The sequence below is a fragment of the Dreissena polymorpha genome, chromosome 5, assembly GCF_020536995.1.
Source record: "Dreissena polymorpha isolate Duluth1 chromosome 5, UMN_Dpol_1.0, whole genome shotgun sequence".
NCBI classification, from domain to species: domain Eukaryota; kingdom Metazoa; phylum Mollusca; class Bivalvia; order Myida; family Dreissenidae; genus Dreissena; species Dreissena polymorpha.
The window spans coordinates 101,900,701-101,923,465 of NC_068359.1; the positions used below are offsets into that span (position 1 = coordinate 101,900,701).

Below are 22,765 nucleotides of genomic sequence, written 5' to 3' on the forward strand. Positions count from 1 at the left end.
CGAAGCAAGATTTTGAGGAAAATAAGGAAAGTCTTAAATAATAATAACATATTTTTCAGTCTTTAAAACAATTCAAGGCAACAGATTCTTAAATTATGCAACACTTTCTATTTTCTACACCGGGTCAGGTTAACTTATATATTTTAAGTTAAAAAAAAAAAAAATTTTTTTTTTTTTTTTTTGGAATTGGGAATTTTTTTTTCAATTGGGAAAAAAACTACCAGATTTGCATTGGGAATGGGGCCGAATTTCGGACCCGTGGCATGGGGCGGAAAAAGCCTGCTAGCTTTGCAAGATTAAAAGTTTAAGAAAGTCTTTATATTGTTTTTAATATACTGCTATAATGAATGTACTATTGAAATACAAATATAAACAAAACTAGCAAATCATACTCATTTTGGTATATTCCACATTGTTTTACATTACTCAACAAATGCGTTTATGATTTATATAAACATTAATGGACAAGTGTAGTTCAGCAACGGACAAGTTAAATTTCCTAAATGGTTGTCCGTGGACAAGTATAGTTTTTTGAGATTTCGCCACCCCTGAGGGTCTGAATGGGAGGCATTTAAAATTGCACTCAAGTATCCTTCGATTCCCTTATATCGAGCGTCTCCTGCCTACCGTACCTAGTTGCAATAATCCACGATTTACCATAGCAATTTTTACCGCCTGGATTCCGGGCGCTGATTTAGTGGTAAAATTAGCAACATAAAATATTTTCTGGCATGAATTAACACAAATAGATCGTCAATATATCTATAATGAGCAAATTAAGATAACTTACATGATATGGTGTGCTCGCAGAAGAAAGATTTTAATCAAAGTTTCAAACACGTCAACCGTAAATGTAAATGTCAACTTGTTTGCATATGGAACAGTTTTTATTAACCAAAAGAAAAATTAAAGGAACGCACACGGTGTGTTTACAACAACATGTACCAATAAATGGTTTACCAATGCTTTTCTCCGAACATACAATTTATGTTTTTAAGAAAGGTTATTTTCAAATATTAAATATTTGTTTTAAATGGACAGAAATTTTATATATAATTTGTTCAAATTTTAATTAATGATTATGTTAATTGTATATGAATAGCGGTCAGACAACAGACTTTTGGAAGAAACAAAAGGAACGACGACCCTAAGATCGGCCATAAGGGTATTATAATTCAACATCTACAGCAGAAACATGTATTAGCTCTAAAGCATACAATTGCTTTTAGCCATATACAAAATATAAAATAACAAAAGTGTAACGCAAGGATTATAAGAATTATGATTTCCCTAGGCGATTTTAGCCCAGCGGGCTAAAATGCGTGCACTTAAAATTCTCACAAGCGCTTGCTGTCTGCAATGTTCAATCAAAACATGCACGCTCTTATCAGCGGTGTGTGCATAAGGGGCTTAGATAACACGTATGAACGATTTACAGGTCGTTCATGGGGATCAATTATGGTGTTTGTCCCCTAATAATGGCCGATAATTATCTATTATAACCGGTATATGTGGAGTAAGAGCAATTACAGATATGCTCAAATTTTTTGTTTGTTTTATTTTAATTAGTTTAAACCTATTTATTGTAGCTCAACTGCATCGAAAGCCGTATGCTTTTATAAACGCTCTCGAGTCCGTTTTCTGGGACTAGAACCAGTGCTTCAGGGAATAATCTAGAATTTACTATAAACGAGTCCCTTGAACTTGCAGATTTTAGACAAATGAGTCCCAGGCCAAAATTAATGAGTCCACCTTGAACAAGAATGGGTCCCAAATTTTTAAATATACCAAGTAGGGTAATGAAGAAGACGAGTCTTAATCACACTAGCTCAATAACTATATTTTGCATTAAACTTTTAAATAATCTCAAAAACATGTTCAAACCAAAACAACAAATTCAGGTTTATCACTATCTTGTTTGCCATCACATAGGCTATAACATTATCTGTTTCATAAATGTAACCTGTTACAACATTTCATCTTGATTCAAGTCAATTATAATATTATTGTTAACATCCGAATTGCGAACCTGATAATATTATTGTTTATGTCCTAATTGCAAGCCGTTGACTTGTTTGTTTTGGATTTAGCTTCAACGCCTTATTTCGGAGGCATTTTTCTGTATTATTTATGACTAAGTTACAAAAAGTTAAAGCAGGTTTTTATCCGGGGACTCTAGAAAATATTAAACACACTCTATTTAAAAGGTCGATTCTAATTGGTTCGTATTATACAGCAGCTGCTCGACTGGAGCCAATCAAAAGTCTTGTTGGTGTCTTTAAGCCTCATTTGGTTAAACTCAGCTACACTTTTGACGAATACCCAAGATGGTTTGTACTTATCGTGATTCGCAAATGCGTTAACGGATTCATTTCTGCAATGTGTCCGAGTGGACGCACATATTTCAAAACTATGCGTCTATTTCGATATTTGTGCGTCATAGACACGGGACGCGCATGTAGATTATTCCCTGAGTACTTGGTGTCTTTTGGGGGAGATCAAATGAACGCTCCCAGTGGGTTCGAACCCGTGACCTCCTGATCGCTAGGCGGACACCATATCCACTACACCACAGCGATCTTTTAAATATTTTAATTGTTTACGACTATTGCAAAAAATAAAAAAGTGTAAAAAAACTTGCTTCAAAAATAAACCGTAACTGATGTGTGTTGCGGTTGTGTGTAATTTAAGTTATAAATACAATTAATTGGAATCAAACGTCTTATTTGATTGCTCCCGACCATTTAAAGTAACATTACGACTCAATATCAAAGAACATTTCATACAATTGTTTGTAAAATAAACTTAACCAATTAAAAATCAGTGTTGTTTATGGGAATTGCCGAAATTTCAGCGTCAGATGTGGACTGGTAAAATAGATGTTTGTAGATACAAAATGCTCATTTTCATTATTGTTTTGCATATCTATTCATATGACACATGGACACTAAAATGGTGTTCGTGTGTCGTATGAATAGATAAATTCGCGGGAATTAAATGTGACCACAAATAAATAAACACAAGCATTTTGTATCTACAAAAATCTATGTAATCATATCACATCTAGCGTTGAAATTTTGGATATTGCTATAAGGAACACTGATTGTTAAGGTGTTAACTTTATTTTACGAAATACTTAACGAAATTTTCGTTGATTTTGAGGGTTATAGAGACCTTAAAATGTGTTCACATTATTTTCTTAACGGCGACTATAGCTTAACAGTACCAATATTTAATATATTCAGATCCAATAGATATATAGTTTCTTTCATGTTTACGAAATTCGCTATATACCTGCAACACATTTTTCTTTAGTCTTTGTGCATGAAAGAATACAATCTAATAAACGACCAGTATATATAGTCAGAAGCAAGATTATCCATGGGTCACATAATGTTTTCAATATTTTTTTTGCTTTCTGTTAATTTTGGTTATTTAATATTATAATATATGACTTGAATGAAATGAACTGAGGACAAATACATAAATATTAAAAGAAATGTTGTGATTTGGTAGCTCCAATGTAGTGTGGATTTTGATTTATAACATTTAGAAAGTATATTAAGAATTCGACACCAACCGCCTGCCCCAGTGCCTGACCAAATTCCTGGGGAAATACCAGTATAAATATATATTATGCGCTTGTTATTCTTGTCTGTTTATCATAACATTTTAATCAGTGGCAATAATCAAATGAAAAATCTCTCCAAAACACCTATCACACCAACACATCTGCATTTTGCACAGCACCTCTAACAACACTGACAAAGATCACACTCACATACAGAACAATACTTTAAAACGCAACCTTCCCTACGCATAGCACACTTTCACCCATCTCTTTAGTCAACAAAGTCTTTAATACAGACAGCCTCAAGCACTCTTAAACGTCTCTCTCAGTCCACTGTCTCCCACTAACGAACGACCATACGGATAGACAACTGCAAGGGACGGGTTCTATATGCTTTTATTTTAATATGTATTTCAATATATACACACATTATCAAAGCTTTACAATATGTACACTAGGAGACATACATCTATGCACTTTTATTAACCAGGTTTTTCAAATGAAAAAACTGGTTATTAGATTGGCGAATGCGGGCGGGCTGGCTGGCGGGCGGGCGGAACAAGATTGTCCGGGCCATAACTATGTCGTTCATTGTCAGATTTTAAAATCATTTGGCACATTTGTTCACCATCATTGGACGGTGTGTCGCGCGAAATAATTACGTCGACACACAAAAATGGCCATAAATTAGCTTGTCCTGGCCATAACTATGTCATTCATTGTGAGATTTTAAAATCATTTGGCACATTTGTTCACCATCATGGGACGGTGTGTCGCACGAAAGAATCACGTCAATATCTCCAATGTCAAGGTCGCCACGACAAAAAATAGATTTTTTTTAAAAACAAACTTACAAAGGGGGTTAATTTTGTTTGTTCATTTCAAAAGTTCAGTTTGAGTTTTCTCCCTTTATCAGATTTTTTTTTCACAATGAAAACCTGGGTTTGTGACAATTTTGTCCCTTGTTTTAATATTTATTTCATACTCACACACAGTATCAAGCTTTACAATATGTACATAAGTATACATACATCTATATATGTTTATGCTAATATTTATTTCATTCCGTTAATTAATTAAATACTAAATTGTATAGCATGAAAATATAAAATATTTATTAAGTATTCCATACTACAGCCTTATCTCTAGGCATGTAAGAACACCCGACACTACATCCATTTTTTCCGGATTTTCAGGTCAATTAGTATACAGTGCAATAACTTTTTCTACAATGCCGTATCTAAAAGCACGGACTCAACCACTTATCCGATCGCAGCGAGAATAATAATAAGAATGTGTCCTAATTCAAACTACACTGTTATAATCAATACAATTTCAACTGCTACCATAAGACCAGATTGTCAGATACTACAGTGAAAACAATTTGTGCAGTGTAACCTTTTCTTTCGCTTTGCACAAATCGACAATTCACAACTCCCGCCATAAACGATTTGTTATCAAGTTTATGTTTTGAGCATTTCTCAACAAAATACACGCAAACGGGTGTCGATGGTAACATTTATTGTGTTTGTTACGATGTATTAGGTTGATTGAACTCGATTTTATGGACATATGTGAGACATTATTTTTAGCTCATCTATTTTTTTTAAAAAAAATTATGAGCTATTGTCATCACCTTGGCGTCGGCGTTGGCGTCGGCGTCCGGTTAAGTTTTGCGTTTAGGTCCACTTTTATCAGAAAGTATCAATGCTATTGCATTCAAACTTGGTACACTTACTAACTATCATGAGGGGACTGGGCAGGCAAAGTAAGATAACTCTGGCGTGCATTTTGAAAGAATTATGTGCCCTTTTTATACTTAGAAAATTGAAAATTTTGGTTAAGTTTTGCGTTTAGGTCCACTTTTCTCAGAAAGTATCAATGCTATGGCATTCAAACTTGGTACACTTACTTACTATCATGAGGGGACTGGTTAGGCAAAGTAAGATAACTATGGCGTGCATTTTGACAGAATTATGTGCCCTTTTTATACTTAGAAAATTGAAAATTTTGTTAAGTTTTGTGTTTATCTCCACTTTATTCCTACAGTATCAAAGCTATTGCTTTCATACTTGCAACACTTATTAACTATCATAAGGGGACTGTGCAGGCAAAGTAATGTAACTCTGACTGGCATTTTGACAGAATTATGTGCCCTTTTTATACTTAGAAAATTGAAAATTTGGGTAAGTTTTGTGTTTTGGTCCATTTTACCCCTAAAGTATCATAGATATTGCTTTCATACTTGGAACACTCGCAAACTATCATAAGGGTACAGTAAAAGGACAAGTTGCATAACTCTGGTTGTCATTTTTACGGGATTATGGCCCTTTTTTGACTTAGTAACTTTGAATATATGGTTAAATTTCGTGTTTCGATCCACTTTACTTCTTATGTATCAAGGTTATTGCTTTCAAACTTCAAATACTTTCATGCTATCATGAGGTTACTGTACCTGGCAAGTTGAATTTTACCTTGACCTTTGAATGACCTTGACTCAAGGTCAAATTATTAAATTTGGCTAAAATTGCCATAACTTCTTTATTTATGATTAGATTTGATTGATACTTTGACAAAACTACTCTTACCTGACATACCACAATAGACTTCGCCCAAACCATCCCCTGTGCCCTCCCCCCCCCCTCCCCCCCACCCTATTTTTTTTTTTTTTTTTTTTTTTTTAAGATCATCTCATAAATGACCACCACACCCTCACACTATACCCCCCCCCCCACCCCCCCAAATTTGTTTTTTGAAACGGTTAAAAAACACAAATATTTATTTTTATTATTTTATGTTTGAAATACCGTCCAACCATCGCACCCAAGAATCCCAGTAATCACTCTTGTCATCTTTATAGTATTGATCATTGATTTATTGAGTTTCTGCGTCAGAGTCTACGACATCATCAGGTTCAGCAGTCTGCTGCTCATCTGAGGTACCTTAAATTAAAAGATGATCAATCACTTGAGTCTTGACCATTTTTTTTTGCAAATATTCTCAATAGTTTCAGTACCAGGTAATACTTTGGTAAAAAACCTCAGCATATCAGGCAAATCTCACAATGCAAAATATAAAGACAGCGTTTTTTCCCCCTTCTTTATAAAGTACTGGAAAACGGCACTTTCCCAATTAGGAATAAAACTACAAATTTCCCAATTGCTGTCAAAAAAATTCTCAATTGAAGGTTTAACAACAAAACAAAAAAAAATAATTTATAAATGAAATGCAAGGTTTACTTAGTTTTCCTATGCAGCTCTATGGCTTGAACCTAAGGTAATATAATATTGACAACTTGACAACACTTAAGTATCAATTTTAAAGTATTTGGGAGCAATAAATAAATACACAAATTTCCCAATATGAAGACTTTACGACGCAAAATTTCCCAATGTCAGGGTTTTTCGTGCTTATTTTTCCCAATTGGGCTAAAAAAATGGCTGAAAGACAATAAAATTAGTTGTGAAATAATCTTTTTGAAAGAAGACAACAATATTTTGAAAACGAAATCACCTGATAACAGTTATACGTCCACGTTATTTTCGCTTCACAATGTTGTTAACATGGAAGACAATTGACCTCTAACATATGCGAGCACCTTGCTGCATGGTCCCAGCTCTCGCATTTTGCGAATTGACATGGGCATATAAGCGTGGAACTAGTACTTCATAAATATCCGTTTGGAAATTTCCAGAAGCTGTCATAGAATATACCGAGTTGCATCAGTTCGTATTTCAGAAATCCACGGAGCATCAGACGATAATTAATAGGATATTTATGATATTTTCTGGAGTTGGACATTTTGGTGCGACAGAATTGCAAAATCGATTGGGCCTTGCCTTAATCTGTCAGATATGTCCGTTGGTGCGACAAAGTTTGGTATTGTCTGCACTCCGGTCTGAATTGCATTTGTTAAAAATGTCACTATTTAATTAAATTGACTCTTATTATTACACTTCTTAAATGTCAAAACACTTACATCAGGGATTTCAATCGAAGCAGAATTCTGCGTTTTGATGCAAGCAAACTGCAGTTTTTTCAGCTTCCATTCCTGCCAAAAAAATAGCCTTAAATTATTTTACTAGCAAAAGGACAAGATATGATCTATGTTGCTGCAAATAATGCTTTTTTGAAATTGTTTAAACCATGATTATGACAAATTAGCTATTACAAAATATTATACATTCAAAAAGAAACAAATTTCAAATTACTACAGTGTTTTGACCGTAAATATTTTCATTTTGACCCCTTTAAGTTGGCAACGGCGGGTTATTTCGACTCCTGGTTTTCACAATATACTGAAATTCTTGTACTTGTATCCAATCATAATTTGTCTAATTGAGTCTTGAACACAATTACAGTATCGCATGTCACAATGTCTTGAGGTAAATTGTTCCAAACTAAGATTGTGCGATGTCAAAAGAATTGTGGCAAACTGACTTTTGTGCTTTTGGTTTTGCAAGTTTAAAACAATGACCTCTTCTCCCACTATTTTCAGCATAATTGAAACAAGAAATATCTTTAAAAAAGATATACGGCGTTGATTGTGGTCGATGTTTATGAACGATCAAAAGTTATCTCTATGAGATAAAAAGTAGCGGATGCCTTTTTTCTGCACAGTTCTTAGCTACATCATAAGCAAATCAATTACGGGGTGTTGCGCCAGATTTCGTGGCTTATTTTGCTTTATGTGATATTATTACTCAGATATCTATATTTACAGAATAGAAAAACACAAGAAACATGAAAATAAACGAGTGCATGTAGGTCAGCTGGCAATACTCGAATCTTATTTAATTGCATAATTATAGTATAGCGAATTATTGTGCTCATGCTTAATAAACTGGTCTAAATGGATAAATATTTCTAATTAATTTTATCAAAATTGGTCCTTATCATGCAAATGTTGAAACCATATTAAAAATCGATGATTGACATACCACATAATAATATCGCCGAATATCATTATTTAGTATCTTTCTGATCAAAACAGACTTCAAGTGCACAAAGTTTACGAGACGGCGTTTATATAAAGATTTCTGCTACTGACCTTTGATACCTTGCGGATTGGAATGCAATGCATTTGAGTCACTACGTTATTGTCAGTAAGACCGGTGTAACACAATGATCGCAACCCCTTTTGCGAACTCCGGTGATGAACTGTATAAAAACTCTGACTTTCACAAATGGCCGCGAATTGACCCGAAACCTCGCGGGTTGAAATGCAATGCAAGTAAGTACTAAATATGACAACATAGCCTTTAGTATAAACGCTTTTGCGCTGGTAATTCTCTGAAAATAAAAGGTCAACGCACAAACTGTATTTATGTCGAAAATTGATTGTAAAACTGTTCTATCTATTGAGCCTTTTCATTAGAGATAAAATTGTTTCATGCAGTAAAACAGTGTTTCAAAGACGCGGATATGTTTCCAATGTTCTGGTGTTATACTCAAATCAGCCAATGGAATAAATGAAGTGTATTCATTCGTACCTAGGCGCGGGAAATTTTATTTGAGTATTATTGGACACTTAAAAGGTCAAGTCAGGGTTAAAAGCTGGCTTAATACAGCTTACGCCGAAAAAAAGTATATTTGTGGTACTTTATAAAGAAGGGAAAAAATCGCTAAGTCTGTTCTCCATTGGCAAAGTTGATCAATATCTGCATGAAGTTGGTGTTGTTAATTGACTGAACCAATACACTGATAACTTTTGCTATCATCTCATGATTGTCTGCAAACATCTAACACATGCAGCCAACCACATTCGGCAAATCTTTGATAAAGATAATAAAAAGTACCGGCCCTAGAATAGAACCATGAAGGAATCCCAGACAAAACCCTCTGCCAACTGGATTTCTGTCCATCTATAACTACCGTTACTTTTTGCTGCTGGTTTAGGTTATATAAAAATATCCTTTAACCAACTCAAAATGGAGCCAAAAATGCCATATCCTTTTCCTTTTTTAGGAATCTCTTGTGTGGTACACTGTGGAACGCCTTCCTAAAGTCTGAATTTACAGTTTCAACTTGAACGTTTTCATCTAGAGCATCTGTCCAGTCCTCCAACACAGCTAGCAATTGTATCACAGCATTTCTATTCTTTCAAAATCCGAATTCACTGTCTGACAATAGATTATGGGTAGTCAAATGCTATATTGATATAAAGTTTGATTATTTTCTCAATAATTTTGCAGACAAAAAAGTGCTCAAGAATTGCAAGATCACAAACGTTTGCCATTTGTTCAATTAAATTTTGATATAAATGTTACTATTAAAAGATTTGATCACAGTTTTCCCAAATTACTGCCTTAGATTTCATATTGAATGTTTGAAAAAATTCATTTCATGTATAATCCAGCTCTGTTACTTAAAAATAAAAAAATATAATATTGAAAACACTTTTAGTCTAAATTTTTGAGTAATTGTAAGCAAAAAAACACACACATTTTCCAATTTAAGACAAAACTGGTAATTTGTCCATTTTTTCCTGGGCCCCATTCCTAAAGCGTGGAAAAAATGGAAAAATTACCAGTTTTGTCTTAAATTGGAAAATGTGTGTGTTTTTTGCTTACAATTACTCAAAAATTTAGACTAAAAGTGTCTTATAATACCTAGTCTCACTGTGTAGGCCACATTTATGACTCAATCTTGTTGAAGAATTGCCAGAATGTTTTTTTTGACATTTTCTAGAAAAAAATAGAACCTGACTTACTGTTGCCAAAAGCTAAGCCACTAAGTCAATAGTTAGGAAAACACTGTAACCACTAGGGACTCAATTTTGTTGAGAAATGGTCAGAATGTTTATTTGGACATTATCTTGAACACAACAGGGTCTGTCTCACGTTCTCCAAAAACTAGGTCATTAAGTCACAGTCATTTCTTTGGAAAACCCTAGCACCATTCATGACTCAATCTTGTTGAAACATGGTCAGAATGTTTATTTTGACATTAACTAGAACACGACAGAGTCTGTCTTACTGTCTTCAAAAACTATGTCACTTTGCCAATTCTCAGGAAAAGCCTGTTACCTGAGACCCCATTAATGACTCAATCTTGGTGAAACTACAGAATATTAATCTTGATAATATCTGTTTTCCTTATTTTAGTCAAAATCACATGATTTTATCCCATTTTAAAGAGCCTCATCCCCATACCCTAAATGGTGAGAAAATAAACACCGGGTTAAAAGACTAGATCACCAGGTGAAGTCTTCATTAATAATTGGTTGTGACTCAGGTGAGCGCTTGCTGTCTAATTTATGAACAATGCTTCACCACTTATGGAAGTACATTGTATACTAGTCATATTTCATATATATATATATATATATATATATATATATATATATATATATATATATATATTCATTCATCATCAGCAGGGTTGATATTTCAGGACAGAAGCATGGCCCCAAAGAAAAAAGCTGAGGCAACAAACGAGCCCGTTTTCTTGGGTCGTATTGGAACAAACCTGAAGATCGGAATAGTAGGCTTACCAAATGTTGGGTAATGGTGCAATGTTATTTACTCATTTGTTTATTCCCAAACATACATTAATTAAGCAGTGATATATAATCTCATAACTCTTATTTAGAAATTCCTGGAATGACAGTTTTGTAAGATTGTAAAAAAGTAATCTTGTTCAAAAATTCATATTTTCAGTCTATAATAGTCTATTGTGGATCATTTCACAAAAATAAAAATAAATGTTCAAACCTGTATTTCACTTAATGGTACTTGTCGGGAAAACATGTTTATATTTATACAGAGATTTTTATGTCCCCCACCCACTATAGTCAGGGACATATTGTTTTTGCTCTGTCTGTTGGTTGGTCTGTTGGTTTGCGCCAACTTTAACATTTGCAATAACTTTTGCAATATTGAAGATAGCAACTTGATATTTGGTATGCATATGTATCTCATGGAGCTGCACATTTTGAGTGGTGAAAGGTCAAGGTCAAGGTCATCCATCAAGGTCAATGGTAAAAAAAAAAAACGGCGCAGAAAGGGACATAGTGTTTCTGACAAACACATTTCTTTTTTTTTTTTTTTAAATGTACCTGTAAAAGGAACTTTCCTTCTTAATGAGAAAAAAATACAAAATTCCCAAAAGCTGTCTGAAAAATTCCCCAAAAGAAAGAAAAACGCATAAATTTTGTCCCAAACGTGAATTATCTGCAAGTGAACAAATAATATGAGCACTGAAACTGCACATTTCCAGCCAAAATGTATGAACTGGATATTTTAATTGGTTTGTTCAATTAATACCAAGCATTTTAAAAAGGCCCATAATTCCCAATCTGAAGATTTCACGATGCAAATTTTTCCAATGTCAGGGTTTTGGGCTAATTTTTCCCCTTTGGTACTGTACAGGTTCTTTCTCCAATTGCAGTCGGGGATCTTGCCCGATTGGGAAAGTTGGGGAATCCCCTTTTTACTTGCCCGAAATATTTATTGAAAAATTGCCCGATCAGGCAAGAAAACAACCATTTTTCATATACCTTGGCAAAACGTGTCCGGGCATCACACAACTCATCCACGGAACAACTTAAATAACTGAATCCAATCTTAAAACAATTCTCTTAAATTTGACCGTAGCGATTTTTCTGCTCCCCGAAAATTTTCGGGGAGCATATAGTTGCCAGTTTGTCCTCCCTCCCTCCCTCCCTCCCTCCCTCCCTCCCTCCCTCCCTCCCTCCCTCCCTCCCTCCCTCCCTCCTTCCATCCGTCACACTTTTGTTACAGTTTCTAATAGCACCTTCAATATACTTTACCGATCTCTTTCATATTTGGCATGTAGGTACATTGCATGGACCTCTACCTTTTGATGAGGTTTGAGGTCACTGGGGTCAAGGTCATGGAGGCTAATAATAGATTTTTCTGTCACACTTTTGTTACAGTTTCTCATAGCACCTTCAATAATTTACCGATCTCTTTCATATTTGGCGTGTAGGTACCTTGCATGGACCTCTACCTTTTGATGAGGCTTGAGGTCACTGGGGTTAAGGTCACCGAGGCTAATAATTGATTTTTCCGTCACACTTTTGTTACAGTTTCTCATAGCACCTTCAATACTTTATGGATCTCTTTCATATTAGGCATGTAGGTACCTTGCATAGACCTCTACCTTTCAATGAGGTTTGAAGTCATTGGGTTCAAGGTTACCAAGGCTAATAATAGATTTTTCCTTCACACTTTTGTTACAGTTTCTCATAGCACCTTCAATACTTTACTGATCTCTTTCATATTTGGCATGTAGGTACCTTCCATGGACCTCTACCTTTTGATGAGGTTTGAGGTCACTGGGCTCAAGGTTACCAAGGCTAATAATAGTTTTTCCGTCACTCTTTTCATACAGTTTCTCATAGGGCCTTCAATACTTTACCTATCTCTAACATATTTGCCATGTAGGTACCTTGCATGGACCTCTACCTTTTGATGAGGTTTGAGGTCACTGGGCTCAAGGTCACAGAGGCTATTAATATATTTTCCATCACGCTTTTGCAACAGTTTCTCATAGCACCTTCAATACTTTACCGATCTCTTTCATATTTGGCATGTAGGTACCTTGCATGGGCCTCTACTTTTTGATGAGGTTTGAGGTCACTGGGGCTAAGGTTAAGGTTACCGAGGCTGATAAAAGATTTTTTTAGGTGGCTATTAACACATAGATTGACAAAGCGCATCATCGGGGAGCATCCATCAGTTTCACTGATATTCTTGTTTTTTAATGTCGTTGTTCGTCAGATATTCAAGCCCAAAGTTGAGCAAATTTTAGTCTCTATCAACATGTTCCACACTTGCCTGTTTTGAACGCAAACTTGCCAGAAGTAGCAAGTCGTCGAGGTTACATTGTTTAATCACTTGCCTACGACTTGTTTCCTTTATATAAAAAAGGAAAATAAGTGTGGTTTACTTTGCAACAAACCATGAGGTGATGTTCTGAACTTAGTTCCAGAAATTTAAAGAAAAAGTAAGTTAAAATGCATATGGTTAAAACAGGTTCAATGTGCTAAGTATTATTCATTTATTGGCATAATAGCCTAGCTGTGATTAACAATTCAGCGTCCGTTTATAGTTGTGAAATTGACAAAATATTGACATATTGATAAAATGAAAAATATAAAGATGTTCCGTTACACAGCTTTTTCTTACACGAGAAGACACAAGTAATATAAAAAATGTAAGTTATGTTTGAAATGCTTGTAATCTTAAAAGTCATTATGCATTTAACATGTTTAATGAAATAAACATATCATTCTAGCGCAGTTGGTTAAGGTATTGAATGTATTTTCAAGTATTTGATGTTCTCTTTACAAATAGCAGTAGTGCAAAAACATTTATTGTAAGGGAATTTAAGTGCACGTTTTTTATCACATATATATTGCTTAAGCAGATCATATACAGAAAACATATTTACCTTTCATTTCATCAACACTTTCTGTATTACTGACATAGTTCAATGCTTTATTAGTTTGTGTATTTTTATACGCCCGTTTAAAAAAAACACAGGACGTATTATAGTTTCACCTTGGCGGGCGGGCGGGTGGCGTCCACACGAGTGGTCGCTCTCTAATTCAAATAGTTTTTATCCGATCTTCACCAAACTTGGTCAGAAGTTGTATCTAGACAATATCTAGGTCAAGTTAGAATATGGGTCATGCCAGATCAAAAAATAAGTTGCAGGGTCGCTTAGTGCATTTCAGCATTTAGCATGGTGTCCACTCTCTAATTGAAGTAGTTTTCATCCGATCTTCACCAAACTTGGTCAGAAGTTGTATGTAGACAATATGTAGGTCAAGTTCAAATATGGGTCATGCCGGGTCAAAAACTAGGTTACAGGGTCACTTAAACCATTTCAAGCATTTAGCATGGTGTCCGCTCTCTAATTGAAGTAGTTTTCATCCGATCTTCACCAAATTTGGTTAGAAGTTGTGTCTAGACAATATCTACATGTAGGTCAAGTTCAAATATGGGTCATGCCAGGTAAAAAACTAGGTCACGAGGTCACTTAGTGCATTTCAAGCATTTAGCATGGTGTCCGCTCTCTAATTGAAGTAGTTTGTATCAGATCTTCACCAACTTTGGTCAGAAGTTGTGTCTAGATGATATGTAGGTCAAGTTCAAATATGGGTCATGGTAAAGTTATCAAGTTGTCCAAAGCCTTAAAACGGGCGTATCTTGTGACACTTTGGCACTCTTGTTTTTTTTTTAAAGTTGATTTGAGGAAATATTTAGGAAATGTGTAATCAAATGCATTTATCGTATGCATTCATAAGTATATTTTGATACTCATATACATGTAGAATTGAGACCAGTTGCGTTGTTTTGTTGCTTGATTGCAATGAAAACAAAGACATATTTTGCATGTTTGCTCTGTACTGCTTTTGTTTAAAAATACGAAAAAACTGCAGACGCGAATCACTTTGATACATTTCAAAACCAAAAAAAAAAAGAAAGAACAGGTATTGATATTAAGTAATGTAAGGAATAAAATGTGTATACATTGTAAATGGTTCTGCAATCATTTTGAATATTTGAATTGATTGTTAGGAATAAACATTTTGTTGACTACATTTCACAAAAAGCAATGCAAAAAAATTATACATCTTGAACAGATTTTTTGCATAGATTAAATTTTTTATACGCATAATCATTAAAGGACATGCACAGCCACAGAATACAAACACATTCATCGAAATTGTATGAAAAATAGAAAGCGAACGAAATGGAGATATGGTTCAAATCGTGGCAACTCAAAGGTTCTAATTATAATTATAGATAAAATTACTGGAATGTCATTTTTAACCAGGTTTTCCGAAGGAAAAAACTGGTTATTAGATTGGCGAATGCGGGCGGGCTGGCTGGCTGGCTGGCGGGCGGGCGGAACAAGCTTGTCCGGGCCATAACTATGTCGTTCATTGTCAGATTTTAAAATCATTTGGCACATTTGTTCACCATCATTGGACGGTGTGTCGCGCGAAATAATTACGTCGATATCTCCAAGGTCAAGGTCACACTTTGAGTTCAAAGGTCAAAATGGCCATAAATGAGCTTGTCCTGGCCATAACTATGTCATTCATTGTGAGATTTTAAAATCATTTGGCACATTTGTTCACCATCATGGGACAGTGTGTTGCACGAAAGAATCACGTCAATATCTCCAATGTCAAGGTCGCCACGACTGAAAATATAAAAAAAATTTAAACAAACTTACAAAGGGGGTTAATTTTGTTTGTTCATTTCAAAAGTTCAGTTTGAGTTTTCTCCCTTTATCAGATTTTTTTTTCACAATGAAAACCTGGTTTTGTGACAATTTTGTCCCTTGTATTTTTATTTTATGATTGCAGAAGTAAATGCTTTAGTGCTCGATTTTTCTTTATATGATTTGCTTATATGTATGTTCCTTATATTGACCAAAGAATCGGCATGGCAATATTCATGACAATGGTCGATTGGGAAAGTTATTCTCGAAATACTATTACAATGTTTTAAATGAACACCAGGGTTCAATATATAAAGTTAAATATCAAAATTGCAATAATTACACGCATGCGGCTTTGGTTGCCAAATATAATTACTTGGATATGTATTATCATTATGTCAAAATGAATATGGTATGTCTTATCGTTCGATCTGAAGAAAATCTGTCATGAATTGAAATTTTTACAGACATTTGATCTCCAAGGTATGTTATACCAACAGGAATTATAATAATACAACCGAAAAGTCAGTTTTAGAAAATAATTCACAACACAAACCTGTAAAACGGTTTTCAAAAAACAAAAACACGTTTCACTTAGAATGATTTCATCTATGAACCTTCATTGAAAACTTTATAAACTTAAATTACTTAACTCAGTAAAGTGTTATTAATTGTTTCTTAATATCTTGAATTATTCATACTGTTTAATTTTTTATATAATATTAGAGATGAGAGTAAGATAACGACGTAGTTTTTATTGGATATTCAGTATTTTATATTTGATGATTTTATACCCCGCTTAAGAGTATTAAAAATCGTGTCAGTGTTTCATAATAAAAACATAATTTTCGTGTTTGTGAAAATTAAATAATAACTTTAAAACAAACGTGTGTACATTAATTATAAATGTATAACTCCAATTCTTATTTATATTACTAGCATTCAATCTCGCAATATTGATAAAACATATTTATGAAATTTCGGGTTTTACTGTTGATGGCCAACAGTTTCACTAAGATAAAGCATAAGTTGTTAGAGATAGGTCAATGTATTCAAAGACGCAACAAACAGATCAACTTCATAATATTATAGCGACTCTTCATGACGTTCTCTGTTTGAAAGACTCATTCATGGTTTCTCCATTAATAGGCTTTGAAAACTTCAAATGGTAGTAGCCAAAAAGTCTTGCTTGTATTCAATTTCTAGCTGTACTATTGCTTAACCCTTTGAATGCTGGGAAATTTGTTGTCTGCTAAAATGTCGTTTGCTGAATTTCTAAAATAAGCATTTTCTTCGATTTTTTTTCAAAGAATACTATCAGAATAGCAAACAGTTTGGATCCAGATGAGACGCCACGTTTTGTGGCGTCTCATCTGGATCCAAACTGTTTGCAAAGGCTTTCACAATTCGGTTCCCGCACTGTAAGGGTTAAAAGACATGTTTCGTAAGATGCTGTCTTTTATATTCAACCATCCCGTGAATCATTCGAATTCAAACACATTTCACCCTTTTGCTTTCGACCTATGCTGATTGTATGATTCTGTTAGCTATCATGTGCCTTCTGTCGACTGAAATGGCAATAAATTATCAATTATAAATGACACATGACCAAGAGCCCAGTCATTGAAAAAAGCACAAACACACAAATCAAACATATGACTCGAAATCAAACATATGACTCGAAATCAAACATATGACTCGAAATCAAACAAATGACATGAAATCAAACATATGACTCGAAATCAAACATATGACTCAAAATCAAACATATGACTCGAATGAATAAAACATGGCTCATCTTATGGCAATCATGTGATTGAAACTTTGTTATTAACTATCACTAGGAATCATGTGATTGAAACTTTGTTATTAACTATCACCATGGAATCATGTGATTGAAACTTTGTTATTAACTATCACCACTAGACAAACATTCATCATGAAGGTTTTTAGTACAAGACAAATAGTACCTGGTTAACTGCACATTGTGTTCTTGGTTCTATTATGTATTTGCAATATTAAATTAGTTGATGAATACAGATCCTGTTCAGAGCAATCCCAGTTGGATTATGACTAAAAGGATGACTTGAATCATATATCTCAATGGATATCTAGTCAGTTTGCTTGTTTTGAAGAATTGGAAAAAAAATCTAAGAGCAGCATGTCAGTTAAGTAATTCTGTAGTTAAAGTCGCACTTTTCCATTCGTGCTCTATGAAAATCTAGCAACAAATTTTTCAACAGATGTACCTTATAAAATCAAAGATGGTATCAAGGAATAAACATTATCAGAAGATCAGATGAAGAATAGGTCAACTGGATGTGTTATCGCCATAAAATCTTAACACATACAAATCTATATATATTTTCATAAAATATTTGATATAATCTCACGAAGTTAAACATTAAAATATTTATTGACGATTTACTAACAAGTAGCCATTAATCACTCTATATTAGCATAATTTACGCAGCGTTACACCGACAGTAAAATGCAAAATGACATTCATAAACAACTATTTTATAACAAGCTGTTTGTTTAAAAGTTGAGTGCAACATTTGAAATATGTAGAGGTGTCTTGAGGCTTCACTTGCACAATCATCTTCACAATGACGTTGGCAACAATCAGAGCCATCACAGCCAAGGCACACAGCAAGGCTATTATTCCCCAGAAAAGCGGATTATTCCGACAGGTTCCTTTATTTTCACATTGCACTTGTTTACAATTTTATCTAAAACAAAACATCTATAATAAAGATTAATATTCACTGGTTATTATAAATAAGTTGATTATTTTGTGTTTTTGATTTTATAACTGACGATATTCAAATTGTGTTCATGGCTAGCACAACGAAAAGTGGTGTTGTCCTTGCACTTACCAAATATTATGTCTAGAACACACTTTGGTTTTGACATTTTTCTGAAGGAAATCAAATAGGCAATCAAACTTTTTAAATAACAGTAAACCGTAATGTAACAGAATATATAAAAAAAAACGGCCATTAAGGGAACAAATATATAAAAAAAACATTTTTAAAATAAATAAACTGACATTATAAACAATCACCCAATATTATCAACGTCCCACACATAAAACTGAAAGTCTGCTATCTGGTCAGGAGATTGTGGTGTTTAGTCAACACTTAACTTGATGACATCTGTTTTATTCAAGTCGTTGCTTTGATAGACATTCATAAAACTCGGGCCACTAATCATAAAATAAGAGCTTCTGAAACAATGTTAATAAATACTTTATATTGTATTTATCTTTATTATAATGCGATAACAAAACTAGCAAGTGCCCAAAATGTTTATAAATATTTAAATCGTTCAACTTTGAGTTTGAAAATCAGAACAAAAAACAACGGCGCTTTAAGAAAATTGCGACAGTGAAATGATATATAATTATTTTAGGATTTAATTCATTTGTTCAATGTGATTCTTGGATGTTTTCTGTCATGCCTGAACACTATACACCGATCCACGTGCAAAACAGAGCGCATTCTATTGCTCGTTTAGGAAATTCAAATTAAAAACGGGCAAGTGATTAAATAATGTAACCTCGACAACTTGCTCCTTCTTGCCAGTTTGTGTTCAAAACAGGCACGTGTGGAAAATGTTGATAGATGCAAAAAGTTGCTCAACTTTGGGCTTGAATATCGTCATTTTAAATAAATCGCTACGGTCAAATTTAAGAGAATTGTTTTAAGATTGGATTCAGTTATTTAAGTTGTTCCTTGGATGAGTTGTGTGACGCCCGGACACGTTTTGCCAAGGTATATGAAAAATGGTTGTTTTCTTGCCTGATCAGGCAATTTTGAGCAAGGCTGTTTTTGAAGAAAACCCGAGCTTTTGTCATAGCCTGCTCGTTGTTCGATGTCCGCCGTAGGCGTCGTCCTAAGACCTTAACATTGGCTCTTAAATCAAAGTGCTTCCACCTACAACTTTGAAACTTCATATGTAGATGCATTTTGATGAGTTCTAGATGCCACACCCATTTTTGAGTCACTAGGTCAAAGGTCAAGGTCACTGACCTCTAATATCAAACTTTAACATAGGCTCTAAAATCAAAGTGCTTCCACCTACAACTTTGAAACTGCATATGAAGATGCACCTTGATGAGTTTTACACGCCACACCCATTTTTGGGTCACTAGGTCAAAGGTTAATGTCACTGTGACCTCTTATATAAAACTTTAACAAAAACCTTAACATTGCCTCTAAAATCAAAGTTCTTCCACCTACAACTTTGAAACTTCATATGTAGATGCACCTTGATGAGTTCTACACCCATTTTGGGTCACTAAGTCAAAGGTCAAGGTCACTGTGACCTCTAAAAAAAATACGGTGCTCTTGTTCAATCAATATTTCCCGATTGGGCAAGTAAAAAGGGGATTCCCCAACTTTCTAGATCGGGCAAGATCCCCAACTGAATTGGGCAAACAAAAAATTGCTCTTATATTTATTTCTACAAAATTTTATGTTTTTATTTCAGCAAATCCACCTTCTTCAATGTGCTCACCAAGAGTCAGGCCGCTGCAGAGAACTTTCCTTTCTGTACCATAGACCCTAATGAAAGTAAGAATGCAAAGAGTTGCAATGATCAGTCTGTACCATAGACCCTAATGACAGTAAGAGAACTTTCCTTTCTGTACCATAGACCCTATTGAAAGTAAGAGAATTTTCCTTTCTGTACCATAGACCCTATTGAAAGTAAGAGAACTTTCCTTTCTGTACCATAGACCCTTATGAAAGTAAGATAACTTTCCTTTCTGTACCAAAGAACCTCATGAAAGTGAGAGAACTTTCCTTTCTGTACCATAGACCTTAATGAAAGTAAGAATGCCTTTCCTTTCTGTACCATAGACCCTAATGAAAGTAAGAACGCCTTCCTTTCTGTACCATAGACCCTAATGAAAGTAAGAACCCAAAGTGTTTCAATGATCAGTGAACTTAACACTACCCTGCACTCAGTAATTTTGGACATTGCTTGCAATAATTCTTGGTTTAATATAGATTAAGGGTGAGCTTGTAACAGTATTTGCCCCAAAAGGAGAAATTGCACTGTGGTTGGGTTGTTTGGTGTGGGATTTCATGAACTCTCTGTAACTTATATCCCTGAGCAGATTTTAACCCTTTTCCACTTACATGTTGATACGCTTTTTCACCCATTTGTAGTCCATTAGAAAATTTAATTAAATTGAAGACTTTTCTTACTAGATTCAAGTTTTTAAGGCTTCATTTCCAACCCTTATACTCATGAGCCACAAACAGCATAAAATCTGAACATATTATTGGCTTTTTATGGGGAAAGGGTTAAGTCAAGATGATAAGTCAACAATAACTGTCATGCTTTTCTGTGAAAGGTCAATGTCACAATTCAAGGTAAAGGATCATGAATCTTAGTTTCAGCTATGTAACATCCAGATGCCTTGGAGAATTTTAATATAACTTTGAAATATTTTTCCCATTGACTAGACAATCGTTTGTCTACAACACTGTTTCTCCTTGGTCAAAGATCAAGGTTAGAATATCCTTTTCCTCTCTTAACTTGATCATGTCTTAATGGATTTGTCAAAGTATTATATTCCCCATGACCAGACAATTTGTAGTGTGCAAATCAGAATGTCCATGTTTAAAAATTAAGGTCAAAGTTAAAAAAGGTTTAGTTACTGCTTTGTAATTTGAATATGCCTTCGGGGATTTATATATTATTTGAGATTATTCCACTCAACAAAACATTGTGTAGCTTCAAACTTTAAATACGCATGTAAGTGGTAAAGCATTTAATGCATATCTAAGTGGTGAAGGGTTAAATACGTATCTAAGTGGTAAACGGTTAAATATCAGGGTTTTTTTTGGCCTGATTCCCATCCCAAAAAGTATACTTTTTTCCCAAAATGTGGCAAAAAATTGCCAATTTCCAAAAAAAAAGAGAAAAAAGTGTCTAATGCATATTTTATCTCAATTTTAATTCAGTTACATCAAACAAAGTATTATATGAGTCTGTTCTTTAATTTGAATGATTATAAAGAGTTATATCAAATTTAGTATTTCCCTAACCAGCGGACTTTTCGTGTGGAAAAAAAGGCTAATGAATTTATTTTCCCAATTTCATGAAAATGCCTTTAAAATTCCCAATTCCAAAGCCATGGGCTATCTTCCCAAAAAGTGGCAAAAAGACCCTAAACATGTATCTTAAAGTTGTAAAATGTTAAATACGTATCTAATTGGTAAAGGGTTAAATACGTATCTAAGTGGTTAAGGTTTAAATACGTATCTAAGTGGTAAAGGTTAAATATGTATCTCATTGGTGAAGGGTTAAGTACGTATCTAAGTGGTAAAGGGTTTAATATGTATCCAAGTGGTAAAGGGTTAAATACGTAGCTAAGTGGTAAAGGATTCAATACGTATCTAAGTGGTAAAGGGTTAAATAAGTTTCTATGTGGTTATGGGTTAAATACGTATCTAAGTGGTGAATGGTTAAATACGTATCTCAGTGGTACAGGGTTAATTACATATCTCAGTGGTAAAGGGTTACATACATATCTTAGTGGTAAACAGGGTTAAATACGTATCTAAGTGGTTAACAGGGTTAAATACATATCTCAGACAGTGGTAAAGGGTTACATACATATCTTAGTGGTAAAGGGTTAAATACGTATCTAAGTGGTAAACAGGATTCGCACAGACCTTGAAAAGTGCTTGAATTTCAATGTTTTCCTTGAAAAGTGCTTATAAAGGCTGTGGAGTCCGTAAAAAAAGTGCTTATTTTGGGCTTCAAAAGTGCTTTAAAAACTTTTCACGAGTCCGAAGTCGTAGTTTTTTTTCACGATTTATGACGGTTCCGATCTGTTCATACTGGAAGGTACTGGATCGGTACGAGTTTTAGAACGTAAGGGAGGCAACTACTACTAATCTTCCGGGAATTAGTCTACTTCGTTGTTGTTTTTTTTTGTACACAATATGCCATTACGGTGCTGGCAAGTTA

General features: G+C 34.3%; 1 protein-coding gene across 2 annotated transcripts in view; it reads left to right on the forward strand.

Annotated features, from left to right (window-relative positions):
• Positions 1–22,765, forward strand: part of LOC127881365 (obg-like ATPase 1) — a 62,076-nt gene that overhangs the window by 3,843 nt on the left and 35,468 nt on the right. Inside the window, exons 1-3 of one of the 2 annotated variants that reach the window (XM_052429151.1) lie at positions 9,539–9,651; positions 10,967–11,076; positions 20,270–20,352. In XM_052429151.1, coding sequence (XP_052285111.1) covers positions 10,976–11,076; positions 20,270–20,352 — 184 coding nt within the window. In that variant the 5' untranslated portion in view covers positions 9,539–9,651; positions 10,967–10,975. Of the gene's footprint in view, positions 1–9,538; positions 9,652–10,966; positions 11,077–20,269; positions 20,353–22,765 lie in introns of those variants that run through there. The other variant, XM_052429150.1, reaches the window with a different exon arrangement.